Source organism: Crocodylus porosus, unplaced genomic scaffold (genome assembly GCF_001723895.1).
Source record: "Crocodylus porosus isolate Cpor-Errol unplaced genomic scaffold, CroPor_comp1, whole genome shotgun sequence".
NCBI lineage: Eukaryota > Metazoa > Chordata > Crocodylia > Crocodylidae > Crocodylus > Crocodylus porosus.
This window is the reverse complement of record NW_017728925.1, coordinates 10,955,217-10,970,489: the sequence shown is the minus strand read 5'-3', so window position 1 is coordinate 10,970,489 and position 15,273 is coordinate 10,955,217. Positions and strand designations below refer to the sequence as shown.

Below are 15,273 nucleotides of genomic sequence, written 5' to 3'. Positions count from 1 at the left end.
TGCATGTGTAGATATGCAACGTTCAATTAGTCTACTCTGCAGTAAACATTTCATGTAGACGCACCCTTAGTGACTCCGCTTTTTATGTGGATTAAAATAGACTTCCTGAAGGTGTACAGGAAGGTGATGATGTGCTTGCAGTAGGTATGGAGTATGGGATTTTGGTAGCTTAGTATGGCTCTCTCTCTGGACCCCAACTACCTCCTCAGCCCCTGAAACGGATATTGCAGTTTGCCTGAGAGCTTCATGTTAGCAGATCAGCCTTTTGCCTTTTTTTCCTGAGGAGTTTGTTTCAGATTTCAGCTGCTGAAAAGTGGGCGGTTACTGGCTGAGTATCAGGGGCAGGGCAGTCAGCAGTATAAATAGAGATGGGAGCCTGTAGGTTTGCAGAGCTGGGGAGGCACACCTGCTCCCATGTGCCTCCTGCTTCTGGATCATCAGAAAAAGAGGTATCAGGATGGATTTTGCAATTTTTGCAGGCCTTTGTTTTGCCACAAGAGGGAGAAGTATCCAGCAGATGGAGGCATGAACTGAGAATTGTTTTGCCAGGAGATGGCCACAGAGCTCATGTTCGGTAAATAAACCAGGTTAGCAGCCCTGCTGTAGCATGCCAATGGACAAATGTGACAGTAGAAATTTTTGATGAAAACAGCTCTTAAGAAAAATTTGATTAAAAAAATCTACTTCTCCCATCACCTAAAACCTCCCCAAAATTCAGTTTTTAGCTCCAAACAATGAAAAAAGTCGGTCTTCAGCTGAAAATTGTTTTGTTTTGGCATTTTCAGTTTCCTGATGGAAAAATTTAAAAACAAGCCCTTTTAGAGGAAGGCAAACACCTTCTGGGCACAGTTCTGCTCTGTCAGAATTCCAGTTTTCTACGGGAGGGGTTCCTGAACAGAGACCGTTCAGTTGGCATGATGGGTCACTGGCTATTTATGACATCTTTCACAAATAAAAAAAATGTTGCTGAAGCAATTATCAGCTCGATGCTACATAGTTAAGGCATGGCAAGATGAAACGGCCAAAAGCTGAAACTAGAAAAATTCAACTTGGAAATAAGGTACCTATTTTAATGTAAAGAATATAACTAAGTATTGGCACAATCTACCAGTGGATGTGGTGGGTTTTCCATCTTTGAGTCTTTAAGGAAAGATTGATATCTTTCTAAAAGAGATGTTCTAGTTCAACCACAAGTTATTGGATCTAAATGCAAGAAATTACTGGGTGAAACTCTGGTGTTAGGCATGAGGTCAGAGGGGATGACCATAATGGGCCTTAAGTCTATTAATTAGCAGCTCAGTGGTTACAAAGTGGTAGCTAAGTGGCACGAACAGCTGCCTGACCATTGTCAAGTTTAAGTGCTCTGACCACTGTCTATTGTGCTGACCATTATTGCCTCCTGATTTCCTTGTTGTACCCACCTGTTGGCTTGTCTTATAGACTGGAAGCTCTTTGAGCCAGGAGTGTCTTTTTGTCCATCCACGGCTGGGATTCTTGAGTGCTACCACAATACATGTGCAGTTAGTGATGAAATGCTGGCCGATGCTGCGGTGATACGCTTTTCTAACGCAACTTTTTAAAAAGTGCAGCAGCATTTGGGTGGGTCTGAGAAGGATTCTGTAATGTGAAGAAATGAAGGGAAGTGGAAGTTGCTATCTACCTATGTGACTGCTGCCAACAATGTGCATGCATTGCCGTACATTCAGGACACTCATTGTGGCTTTGCTGTTCTGGAAGGGATATGACAAAAAGTCTCTTTCTTTTATTCTTTTGGCTGGAAATTCTTTGTAGTGGCAAACTGCCTTTAAGTGCTGCTGGTCTGATCTGTCACACCTATAAACATCTGAACAGCTCTGGGGGTGAAATGCAGAGGGTTCCCCCTTGAAAACAGTTTTTTACAATGTATTCTCCTCTTCCTGCCTTTTCCTTCCATGCTCCTCTTCTCAAAAGGTTGAAGAGGTCAGGAGGACAGACTGGTAAGAAGCATGAAGGTACCAAAGGTGATAGACCCTCTGATTAATCAAAGGTCCCATTCATATAATAGCTCTCCTATTTAGCAGATGCTGACTTCAAGGTGTCATAAACTCATCATGGCACATTCACAGTGGGGCCATCGGATCAATTCTACAACCCAAGCTAACAAAGGAATAAAATCTAGATGGCTAATCTAAAGTTACTGTAATGATTGTGTGCTTGGGGAGTACAGCAGCCACAAAAGTCTTTGCCACTCACAGGTTTGTTGCAGTTGTCTCTGAAAGGAGTTTGTGTCATCTTATGCTAGAAAGCCAGGAAGGCTGTGGGTTCCCCATGGCCCTCTGCCTTTAGAAAGGAAATCCTGTGATAGTCTTTCATCTTTCTCAGTTTCTCCAAGAAAAATTGTGGCTTCCTGGAAAAGTCTCTGCATAGCTCCTACCCCAGCTGTAACCCTTTAGCCCTGTTGCCTGCATAATGTTATGAATCTGATGAGATGCACAAGATTTGGAAGGCCTGGTTGAATCTCATGGGCTTGCACCGAGCTAACCAAAGGAGAAATTGGATTCCATGTGCTGTATCAGAACTAAGCTCCTCTGGGTAAATAGAAAAGATGGACTCTTGTCCTAGTGCCACAGGAGGAATGCTTGGAAAGGGCCTCTTATCAGAAATAGCTGTGGGCTTTTCTTTTCAAGCTGTGTCTGAGAAGTGGGGAGTCATCTCATGCAGCAAATGTCTTGGGTAACTGGAGATGAGATGGATGGTGCTTCTATGTTCTTGGCTGGGAAATGAAGGAGATGAATCTGCAAACTTGCAAAGCTCCCCTTTAGTGGACCTTGGTAAGACCAAAGCTGAGTATGAGGCATGATCTGCTTTGGATAACTTGTCCCACATTGAGCTGGCAGGGTGGTGTTGCCCTTTGGTATGTCACCCTAAACAAGAGGACCATGGCCATTCTTTAGTTCGGGTAACTGAATAACTTGGACTACTAGGAATCTGGAGTGAATATGGAAATTCAGTGTGGAGAGCTCCCCCATTCTTCCCAAGCCCCTTGTAGGTGGTTTCTCTTTTCCCCTCAGCCTGGCCATTCAGAGCCTTGTGCTCCCTGATTGAAAGGCTGCACAGCCTTCTTCAGAACAGAGCTCAACCCAGGTTGATCCAATCCATCCTTCGAGGAGCATGCCTTCACACTCGTTGCTGAATCAATGGGGCCGGAAGCCCGCCAGCTGATGCTGCCAGTACCCACCTGGATGCACTTGAAAGGCAGGCGGCTTCTGTGAGCCCAGCACTGCATTTGTGCACCCATGTGACACCAGAGAGTGCCCAACTTCATTTCTAGAGTGAACGTTTCTGCTTCGAGCAGGAAAGCACAGCCCCAGGTGCTGTTCCACTAACCTACCTGATGTTTTAAGCCGGAGCTGTTATTACCCAGTGAATGTGTGGGGACCTCTGCTGTGATTGCCACTGAGAAGCAATGGGGAAAGGAGAAGAGGGGAGGACTGTAACAAGAACATGCATCTGCTGGGCCCAAGCATCAATCATTTGTTAATGGGTTTCACCCCTGGTTACAACTGTGCCAGGCTAGAGTTGAACCGGTGATTTGGCAGAAAAGGGCTTTATTCATAGTCTGTTACTAAATCTTCCTCCCCCAAGCTGTTCATGCAGCAAAAGTGTTTTATGGTCAGGTGTGAGGTAGAAGATTTTAAATTGGTTTCCTCTGTGGCCCAAAGCCCTTGCACCCAAACTGTCCCCAGCTCCGTAGTATCCAGAACGCAGGCCTCTGTGCAACCACTCGAGTCCTTCGCTGCTCATGGGCAGTGCTCGGCAAACAGGAAAGGAAGGTGACTTGATAGTGAGCGTCAGCTCTGCGCTCTCCTGGGCTCCTTGCTGCCAGGTGCTCCTAGGGTGTAAGGACCGTGTTAACATATAACACTGGGGCAACCTCCTAAGCAGGAGCCGCTGAGGCAGGGCAAGGGCTGTGGCAAGGAGTTGTTGTCCTTGTAATGGGAGAGTAGTAGTATTCGTACCGGGGGCAATCATGGGTCTTTTCCCCTTCACATAGAATTAAGGCACAGGGCTTTGCCTGCCTAGAGCAAAGACTATTGGCTCTGACAATACTCAGTCCCTTCAGACGCTTGGGGTATTTTTATTAGGGAAAAAAGCCCAACCAGCACTTACTGCACTGTGAGACGTAATGAAATAATCAGGCTTTGGCAGGGCCCAGAAAGTAACTGCAGTGCAGGGGCCTTCATTAAAGCAGCTTTCTGCGTCTCTGGGTGCAAGTTTCTATTCCCTCTGGACAAGAACTATGCAGAGGCTTGAAAGCCTCTTAGCTTGAGGAATTCTAGTAAATTCATTGGCAGGAAAGTTGCAGTTCCCCACGCTCCCACTCAACTGTAGCCAAGACCATGGTGGGTCAGGGGAGACCTTGGCCAGCTCTGTCTCCATCATGTGCTTTCATTCCTCCTGAACAAGGCTTGCAGTGTGCCCAGGGAGGGTCCTGCTCATTGCTTCAGCGCCATCAGGCCTGGCCTACCAAGCCACTGCAGGTCTGTGCTGGAGTGCATGGCTCCAAAACATCAGTGGTAAGGCCTAGAAACTGGAAACCAGGCTCAACTTCCCATCACTAGAGTTATCTTGGTACCTGACCTAATGGGAACCATTAGCGTGGAATCGGCCAAATGCTTGAGGGAGGGGTTGACTTCCTAAGAGAAGGCAGGGTCAGTTGTCAGCTCTTCTGGTGGTTTGAACAGGACTTGGGGTATCTGCTTCCTGTTTTTGACTTGCCATGTTGAGCCAGGCTTTGCAACGCAGATGGTAAAATCCCCCTCCCCAGCACTGCCTATGTTGCCTCCAAGGGAAGGAGCTGGTAGAGCACTTTGTAATAATAATGGCAATGGCACAGTGGTTGAATTAACCCTTGATGGTGCTTGAACAGATGAGTGCCATGGAGAGGATGGAGGCAGCTATCTCATGCTACTAAAGGCTCCTGGTTGTGATTTCCCCTCCTATTACTGGTCCATGCCCAAGAAAGCTAAAGTTCTTTCTCCCACCTTCCCCCGGCTCAGCTGTGGGCATCACACCAGCATCAGCAGAGCCAACACTTGGAAAAACTGGCTCCACCTTTACGTATCCAGACACTGAACTACTCAGTAAAATATTTATTTCTCAATTATTTCACAAGAGTTGTTTTTACAAAAACATACAAAAACCCCCCCAACGCAGACATGCAAAAAAAAAAAAAAATCCACCATAGATCCTATTACAAGTAATTGAAATGTACAAATAAAAAGGGAGAGAGCAAGCATAGATTATGATGATCCCTAGTTTCTGGTATTGCTGCACTGAGGCAATTTGTATCTTGTCTCTGTAATACTTTAACAGCGACTGACAATCTTAGATAAGCTGCCAAGATCGCGCAGCAAGTGAAGGGACTGTAAGATTAAGAGCAAATGTTTTCTAATATATATACATATATCTATTTTGCAAAGAAATATTTATTCCCTTCTTTTTTTAGGTTTACAGAAACAGCATCTGCAAACTATTAACTGGGTTTATTTTCATTAATGCTCGCAAAGAGGGAGTGACATTTATATCCCTGTGGTTTTATCTTGTATAACTGACAAAGAGCCCTGTGCTTGCCATGGGAATGAAAGCTTCATAATTTCTCTTCCTCCAGCCCTCAAGCAAAGTTTCTCATGGTGGGCTTTTTATCTACAATGAATCCATGTCTTCGCTAGCCCATGAGGTCTTAATATGATCTTCCCTTTACCGTTATTCAGTGAGGGGCTGGCTCACTCGCTGGTGCTGGAAATATAGTGTTCCCTGGTTAAGAACTTCTTTTCCTTGGGGGTAAAGTGGAGTTTCAATCACAGGCTTGTTTGTCCTGTGCTATTGCAGTGGCTTCTAGCATTAACCTGGAACTAATGCAGTGGGAGCTTCACCCAAAGCAATGGCCCTGCATCCACATACACTTTGGATTGTTCTTGCTCTGTTTGCCCTTTAATAGTTTCCTACTCCTGAGCTCTTGGCTTGTGCCAATGGACCTGACCCCTGTTTTGCTGGCATTCGCTGGTAGGTTAGCACGAAGCATCACAGCTATTTCCTAAGTGCTTGGAAAAGATCTTTTTCCCGCTAGCTAAATAATTGCCCCTTGAAACCGTGCTCTTTCTGCTATAGTTACTGATCTTTGAGACATGGCTGAAACAACCAAGGGTGTAATAGTTGCCCAAGATGCATCCTTAAGTCATAGAACAAGGTATGCAGCAGTCACGGGAATGTGCATGACACAATCCTATCTACAGGGGATTGCACTGAGAAATCTAAGGAGCTTGTTTGGGCTCATGGAGATGCAGATTTCTAAGAGCTCAAGACCAGATTTTTCCTACCTGCTATTCAGTGTTTTATCCATATCCTGTGAATGGATGAGTCCAGAGCTCACTGTGGTGATTTTGGAAAATCTGCATTTGAAATTGCATTTTGAAAGAGAAGTTTCAGGGACCAGGGGAAAAGTGCAGGGCTTGGGCTTCAGTGTGCACACACCCTGCATTGTGTTAGCTAGGCCATTAAAGTGATATCTTCTCACTGCTCTGTGCCTCCTTTCCTATCTGCAAATTGTGGATGATAACCCTGTCTTGCAGGTGTTGTGAGGATCAAAGCATAACAGAGTCTGTAAAGCTCAAGTGCAACAAAAATGGGAGCCATAGAAATAATTCTAATTATTTTTGATGTTGGCTTGTTTGAAATCTGGCCTTTCATGCCTATGGCACCCTTTAGCTTTGTTAAGGACCTAGTGCAAGAGGATTTCAAAATTGCTCCAGTGTCGCTGGTGCATGAGTCCTGTTGAAAGCTGAAGGAATGCATACTTCTAGGTCACTTAGGTTCACCTTTTAATTCTAGGGGTAATTCAGCATCCCCCTAACACAATGGCTACTTAGTAAGTGTGTAAACAATTGCTGGAATTGAATAAAGTATCATTATAGGGGATGCGCAGCCCAGAGTGGTTTTGGCAGCAGCATAAGGAAGGCTCTCCACAGACCTGTGATTTGTTTGGGGAACATCCAGAGCTGCCTCATCATTTGAGTAGGGTTGGTGCTGTTGACAGCACTATGACAACAGGAAATTCAGGTCCTTCAGTTCAGTTAAAGCTAATCCTCCTGAGGGGTTGCCATCTCAATTTTGGAAACCTCTTCCCTGTGTTGGGGCAGGCTGACAAGGAACGTCCAACCCAATATGTCCCTGCTGGTTCAACCAGAAGATCTAGTCCTTTGCAGACCTCACAGCAAGGTATTACACAGGAGCTACAGTTTTTCTCTCTCCTGCCCTGGACAGAAGGTCAGGACTGCTTATGAGAGGGTGGTCCTACTGCAGCTAAACCAGATGCAAACCCTAACAATGCTGCAGGTTATGGGGGACTCTCATTTAGCTCAAGCACAGAGCACCTGTATTTGTGGAGGAGAAACAGTTGGTTCTGAGATTATTCCTGTTGTTAGTTAGTGTACTGGGCTCCAGCCAAAAGCTCATTAAATAAGAGGATGCTCACAGAGAAGCAATGAGTGGGGGAGGCAAGGGAGAAGTAAGATTATCTTTATGGGTGATCTCTCTTCCTGTGCACATGTGCTGTTCTCCTGGCACTTCTTCTCATCTGTAACTACTGCCAATGTTGGGTTTTATGCCTCAGTATGAGGTACCAGGACATTTGGACTCCACAGAACGAGCTAAGACAAAATGCCTGCACTTACAATAGAGCAGGGTCTCATGAAGGTACCTCAGAAGTTGCAATATTTGTTCTTAAATAGACTGATAGACTTATTGTTAAGTCTAAATTCACAGCGGAGTCAAGGGAAGCGGGGACTGAACGGTTTGGGGAGATGATACAGGGTTGAAAGGCCCCCTTGTGGAAAAACAGAGGTGGAGAAAAGGGGAAACCCAGCCACTTTCTGCTGCAGGAATTTAATTTACAAGCTTGGGCCACTGACCACATCCAGGGAATGCAGTTCTGTAAGGGAGGCTGTGACTCTGAAGGAGGCTGGCTTTAGTACTGTTTGCATAGAGATTTGACAACTGGGTATTCAGCTAAAGCTCACAGATTTTATTTTCTTTTTCCTTGGGAGAGTTCAAGCACCTGAAGCACTTTAGGTTTTTTTTATGAATTCATGGACTTAACCAAACAGCACAGAGAAAATGCTGACTTTCAGAAAACTGCAAGACCCCAACTAATTAGATTTTTAGGTAGCTGACGGAGTGAGTCCTTCTGGACACTCGAGCCATCCTCGTTCTCTTTGGTTACTAGTTAAGGCTGGTGGTGTATATCTCGCGTTGACATGGGCAGCTGGCTATTCCTAAATGTACAAAGCACAATGCAGGGTCAGGATAATGAATATATACAGCAGGTGTGCGCAGTTCCATCTGCCAAAGTTTCTCTCTTGCAAGCATTGCAGTCTGGTGATGTAAAAAGAGGTGAGAAGATGCATCAGCCTTGGGCGTGCTGGTGTCTAATGTGAATTGGCTACATATGCGACTGCTGAACAATCATGGCTTAGTGACCACTGAAGAAAAAGGGACTATATAATGGACATTATGCATTTTAGTGATCCTTTGCAAAATGCCATGTCCCTGGGGTAGGAGAATACTCAACTTCTCTTTGACTGTCCAGGCAAGATACTCAAATTGGTCAAATCCAGTGGTCCAAGATCCTTCCCTGTTTGGAAGCAAACTCATGTAAACTTGGCAAGTCTTAATAGTCTTGAAGTGTGAGGGTGTATGGGTGTGTGTATCCTTTGTTATGGGGGGAGCAAGTTTACTCCATATGTGTCTACAGTTGCACACCACTTACCAAAGCCAGATTGCAACTTGCTCTGCCTTCAAAAGGCACAAAAAAAAGAGGGCATGGGAGTGGCATCTGCAGATGCTGGTAGTGGAATCAGTATTAGTTGAGTAGCACTAGTGTTCTGGTCTAGATTGGCACAGGCCATCCAAACTGGCACTTCAGGATTGGGAAGGAGCTGTCCCTGCTAGGGCAGGCACGTTGGCATTTTTGTCCCAGTTTTTGGGGCTGTGCAGTCAGTTCACAGTGGGCACCTGGTTCTGATGCAGGCTGAACTCTTTGGCTTTGAGGCGCAGGCTGGCAATGCTGTTGGCCATGTTCACCCCCTGGACAGGTGTGGTGGGCGCGCTGGAGCTGTAGGATGGCACTGGGCTGCAAGGATAGGGGGTGGGAAGAGGAGAAGGAGAAGAGAGGAGCAAATTAAACAAAACCGGTCATGAGATTCTGATGAGCTACAGGAAAGCCCCAGCCGTGGCGATGTAAGCAAAGCTGGAACAGCATCCCACTATTTGATTAATTTGATTTCCAGTTGTCAGGCACTTGGCTTCTTCCCGCCAGCTTCTCGGAACCAACTAGCTCTTCCTAATCGTAAACAGCTCCCACAACAGTAGCAGCATCTTAGCATTTTTCTGCTGCTAAATTAAAGCAAGCAACTTGTGGAAATCAGTTTTAAATGAGATTAAATTCCCTGTCCTGGAGCTTTGAGAGTAAGTCTGAGAGAGGTCCATGCAGAAGACCTCATCCCTAGAGTTTAGGATGGATGTCAGTACCAAGTACCCAACAAGGACATGCCTGGAAGTTCAAATCTTGCAGCTCAGGGAAACCCACCATCAGTTAAGCCCTGAATGACAATCGGGGAGTGATATTTGTCCTGCAGGGGCTGATGGCCCAAGAGTCAAATAGCTGCCAGACACAAAAGCAAATCAGCTCTAAAGAAAATGATCGTCTCCATGCTAGTATTCTGCACTCACGCCATGTGGGGTGATGGGGTGCTTTGTAAGGACCTTCGCTCAACCATCTCAAAGCACTTATGAGAAAGGAAAGGACACTTGTTATGGCAAATGTTTTGATAGTTTTTAGATCATCCTTGAGTCTACCAGAGAACCCAAAAGTGAGAAGCCTGGTGATTTAAAAAAAAAAAAAAATTTCCTTTTATAAAATAAACTTTCCATAGCAAAAGTAAAACCAGGGCAGTGCATTCATGGTACAGCAACCCTTGTCACAACCCAAGGTGCTTTGAATGGCTCTATCCTGGTACTCCTCAGAAGCTGGTATTTATTTATTCATCAGAATTTCTTCCCCTCTCCTCACTGCTCTCCCTCCCATAAACCTCCTCGCATTGAAGTCTCTCCCAATCAGAACAATCAAATGATAAGATTCAGACTTGCCTTTCAAATCCACAACATCCAGATGTTCAAGCTTATTGAAAATAGGCTAAACTCAGTCTTGGTGCAATTCCATTGACTTTGCCTGAATGACTCCTAAAAGGAATTTCACCCGGTTGAGTTTCCCTGCTGCCCCTGGCACAGAGGGTTTCTAGGCTAATGGAGAGACAATCTCTTGCAAAGCCGTCTGAACTTCCTTTTTCCCCCTTTGGTGCTCCCATCTCTTCTCAGGCTACCATAGTTCAGGGGAGTCCTATATGGCTCCGACATTTGGAACATTTCCTTTGCTAACTACAGCTTCCACTCTTGTGTGCGTATAAATACTCAAAGCTCAGTAGTTGTCCCATGTCGTGAACCCCCACCTTGGGTGCCGGCTGTGTTTGCTCTAGTAGCAGGAGCTCTTCTTGGCAGTCCTGAAGTTCTTTCAGTTCTGTCTTGGTCTCTTCGGGGCCATTGAAACGCTCACTATTCTCCATGGAAAGAATCCCTTTGTCTTCATTGGGAGCTGCCTGGGGGCTTTTGTGTCCTCTCTGTTTCCTGTGCATGTTTAATTCACCCCTTGAGAGATGAGTAATCTGCCTAAGACTGTGCCACAATCTTTCCTACATGTTGGTGGAAGGCATTAGAGTTGGCACTTGACTGGGTCCCCACCTCCTTTCTAAACAGGTTAGGAATACATTGCTTTGGGGGCTGACAGAGAGGCAGTGCTAAGGCAGCCTGGACTTACCTGTAGGGGGAGGTGGTGGTCCAGGAGAGATAGTCTGGGCTCAAGGAAGTTGGCCTGGGGGCCATGGGCTGTTCAATGGCTGCTTCTTGGCTGTAGGACTTGAGGAGAGAGGCGGATCGGTTGGCTAACATAGCCCTCTCGTTGCGGCGGAACTTGGCCCGTCTGTTCTGAAACCACACCTGGGGGCAGAGAGGCAGCGCCGTTAACCCAAGCCCGACTGAAGGCGGACAGTGGGCATCAAGGTGTGAGTGAGGAGAGGGATCTGCCCAGTCTCCAAATAGCGGTACCAGTCTGACTGCTCACCATGTGACCAGGTTAATACCCAGCCAACTTCAACTCTGCAGTGTCTCTGGGAATGAGTCTGATGCAGGCTGTTTCATCAGAGACTAATGCATCTGCCTGCCATGGCACAGTCTGTAAGAGTGGGCAGTCATGCCTGTGGAAGTTGTACCCCACCAGGGCTTTAGTGAGAGAGAGGCTCCAGATGACCCCAGGGAAAACTGGGCTGTGCAAGGAGGTGGAGGCCTGCTTTCTCCACCCCTTGCAACCTCTGCTCACCTGGACTCGGGCCTCACTGAGGTTCACCCTCCGTGCTAGCTCCTCTCGCACAAAAGCATCTGGGTAATGTGTCCTCTCAAAGACTCTCTCCAGAGCCTGGAGCTGGCTGCTGTTGAATGTGGTGCGGTTCCTCCTCTGCTTCTTCTTCCTCTTGGTAGCACCACAGTTTGGACTCAGACTCTCATCTGCGGGGAGTTCAAAAGAGACCATTGCAGAGAGGTTGGGTACAAACGACTTCCAGAAAACCAGCTGCTCCCTCTCTGCCCTGTTAACACAAGCATGCTCTGCATGGTGGGGTTGGAGGGGCAGGCATTTATACTCAGCAGGAATGGGAATGATCCAGGTTTTAAGGTCTCCTGGCCAACCAGTGCTGGGATTGAATACTACCAAGACCTTGAGATTTCGGTTCACATGTAGTCTTTGTTTCTATCTCTGTTCACTCATGAAATATTGAACCCAGGTCTGTCACTGGTCCATCTTTCTAGCAAAAGTTTTTGGGCACAGATCCAGGCCTGAATATAGCAAATTGTGGGCTTCAGTTGGGGTAGCATTCATTCACACTTTGTCTCTAACATGATCAGTTGGGGGTAGTCCATGCAGTCCTGTCCTGGAAGTTGTTTACGGAGGCCTAGAAGGGAGAATATGTTGTTCGGGGGCGGGCTTTTAATTCTTTTTGGAAATCTTGCTTAATTATTCTTTCCCTGAGTGAAGCATCTGGCTTCAATTTGTACCTAATGGCGGGAAAGCATTTTTGAATTGTTTGAAATGTTAATAGGTTTATGACATCTCATTGATTTATAGCAGGGTTATGTTGGGTTTGTGCACTATATGTCAAAATCAGAGGTTATGAGGTGGCACATTACTACCTCCCTGGCTGTACTGAACAATTACTTGGTAAACGGGCTATGGTCGTGCTGGTCACGGAAGCATACGCCGGCATCAAAAGACATTACTGCATACAAAAACCAACATAAATTACAACGCGGTATATGATGAACTGCCCAAGGCCTCAGGCACTCGGAGGAGCGACAACCTTCTGGCAGTCGCTTTCTGATCATTTTCTTACACGTAGCTTTATATTCCATGTCGGCTCTGTAAGTCCCCGGAGCCAGAAAAGGCCAAACACCAGCAAACACCCAATACGGGGGAAGGAGGTTTTGAGAGGTGCCGTGTTTTGGGTTCGACATGAAATAAAGGCGAGGTGCATCCAGGAGCCGAAGGAGCGAGGAGGACGTGCTTTCCCCTACCCGGGAGCCAGCCGTCTGGGCTCCGCTGTGCTTCCCATTTGAAGGCTCACAAATAAAATTCCGAGAATTCCCTCCCCCGGTGATCGTGCAGAAAGCCTCAAATGTGCTGCCAGCCTCTATTTTACAGTTGCCCCTTTTAGCGAAACTCCTTTTTTGGTTTTGTTTTTCTTCAGAGAGTGAATGAGCCTCTGAATTAAAAAAAATAACTCAAGTCTCTACTCTCCCAGCCCCTTCTCGGAGCCTGGGCCCAAACCCAGCCAGCGCTTGCGAGCCATCTCTGGTGGACGGGGCCTGCAGAATGTGATGAGCCCTTCCCGCGGCCTTTGTGAATTGTGCTCTTGGGTTGAATGGGAAGATCGCAGCCTGGAGGTTGCTAAGTTCTATAGAAAGAGGACCTTCCTCCTCCTTCAATCCTATAGCTTTTTCATTGCGGTTATATAGAACGCGGTTACATTTCTCGACAGCCCACGTGGTTTCATGCCTGTTAAAATATGTCTATAGCAGTGGTGCTCAACCTTTTTTCCCTGTGGGCCGGATGGACAGTTTTTGGTCTGTCCATAGGCCCTTTTGGTATACTGGGCAGGTGCAGCTGGGCCTGATCTGGCTGTGTGGAGGAGGACAGGAAGGCGATCTGGCCCCAATCCAGCCATATGTGGGGAAATGGCATGGCCCAGCCCTTTCCCGGCCATGTGGGAGGGAGGACTTGAGAGTCTGACAGTATTAATTGCCACTGCTTCTCCATCGCCAAATTTCTCGACCTCTGGGATGCATGCCATGGCTCCATGGACTAGGGTTGGGATTGAGCACCCCAGTCAAGAGACTGACTTGCTTCTCTCCCTGCCCAAATTTGGTCAGCTAAAAGACATATAGATTTCCCACTTGAAGCAATTTGGGGAGAATATGCTGTCGCAAGAACCCGTCCAGTCTGTCTGCCTTCTTTTCACCCTGGCCAAGCAGGGCTCTTTACAAGAGCTAATCCCTGAAGTTGATAGAAAAACTCACATGGAATTTAATGGGAGCGGGTCCCAGCTCGATCACAGACCAGCGGTGCCAGATGATTTCCGTGCAGGGCTGGCATCTGAAACGAGCCGGCGCTGCATGATTCCATGTGCAGAGCGGGGCGGATCATATTTTTGTCTGAGCTTTGCAAAGTCTAAGGACACGGAGATCCAGGATTTTTGTTCAGGCCCCACTGCTAGTTTCAAAGAGCCCCTAAAGCACGTACGAGAGAGAGCTTCTCCTGAACCGCAGAAACCACACAGGACATTCCAGGGACGCTCTTAAATGCTATTGTGAGCTGGCGAAAGACTTTCCCACCTACTCAAATGTTCACTCGAAAGATAGCTGCATCCCGGCCCGGCTCACAGCGTACCTTTGTTCCCAAAGCCCTGCACACAAGCCCTTTGCTGCCAGACGAATTTTTTGTCATGTGATTTTTTTTTTCCCCCCCTTCCTCCTCCTCCCTCCCCTCCTCCCAACTGCACTGTTGATTGCACATAGGAGGCTCCGCGCCTGGGCGTACCTGTCTGGCTCCTCTAATTAGCTTCGGACAGGGTTCTCCTGCCCCATAATGAAGCAACATCTTTTCTCACTTAGCTCATGCTTCGGAGCGCTTCCCATGCGCAGGATGACAGGACCAGATAAATGCCACTCTAATTGCCAGTGGCGTGCATCTGACAGGTTTACAGCACACGGGGTTGGGAGCGAGCTCCCATTCTAGAAAAAGATGCCTTACGAAGCTGGAATCAGCCTTCAGGAACAAATATAAGCAAATGTCCCATTTTCATGCCTTCAGGGAATGAGGGGGACTGAACTGAGTGAAGTCCAGTCCCCACCCCCACCTCTGCCTTGTATAGTCGCACATCTGGCCCCAAATCCAAAGCTAACTCTGCTGCCCAGCCACTGCTTTTTCATGCCAAAGGCTTCCATGCCATCAGATAACCCCGTTAGTGCTTGACTTTCGGACTCACAGGAGGAAGCCTTGCTTAACTGGCTTCTCTGGGATTTTCAACCCGGAATTAGAAGTGTTTTCCCATACTGACGCTTTTCCAAGAATAAGATTTGTTAATTACGGAAATTCAGAAATAGCTCGGCGACATAGTCTTTTCTTCCCGCTCCCCTCCGCGAAGGGCTTTTGCATACCTTGCTCAAGGGAGGGGACGTAGCCACGGAGGGAGTTTGCAAGCTTGCCTTTGCCATAGTTTTGTTAATTTGTGGCCCCATTTGGAGACACTGACTTGATTGTCCAACCTGGAGGTCAGAGGGGACTTTTGAAACATTCCCCCCAGCCGCCTTTTTGTGGTGTATTTATCTTCCGCTGATTACAATTTCCTCTGAGGGGGAAAAAAATAAAGAGGGGGTAGGGAGGGAAAGGGATAGCGTTACTGAATAATGAAAGATGACATTGCAGGGGAAAAAATGGAGAGAGTCTGCTCGGGAACTCGGAGAAGAAAAACAGAGTTGCCAGGGGTAATCGGAGTGAAGTGGAACGCGGCGGCATGGAGGGAAGCTGTAGTTTCATACCAGGTTTGCATGCGTCTCAGACAAAGCACAAAGCAG

At 47.0% G+C, this 15,273-nt stretch overlaps 1 protein-coding gene across 1 annotated transcript in view; it reads right to left on the bottom strand.

The window, feature by feature from the left end:
• Positions 1-5,099: 5,099 nt before the first annotated feature.
• The window catches only part of PRRX2 (paired related homeobox 2), a 58,501-nt gene continuing 48,327 nt past the window's right edge, over positions 5,100-15,273 (bottom strand). The window contains exons 2-4 of the mRNA XM_019540769.1: positions 11,468-11,652; positions 10,910-11,088; positions 5,100-9,169 (exon numbers count right to left, since the gene is read on the bottom strand). Of these exons, the coding sequence (XP_019396314.1) occupies positions 9,034-9,169; positions 10,910-11,088; positions 11,468-11,652 (500 nt within the window). The 3' untranslated portion in view covers positions 5,100-9,033. The remainder of the gene's footprint in view (positions 9,170-10,909; positions 11,089-11,467; positions 11,653-15,273) is intronic.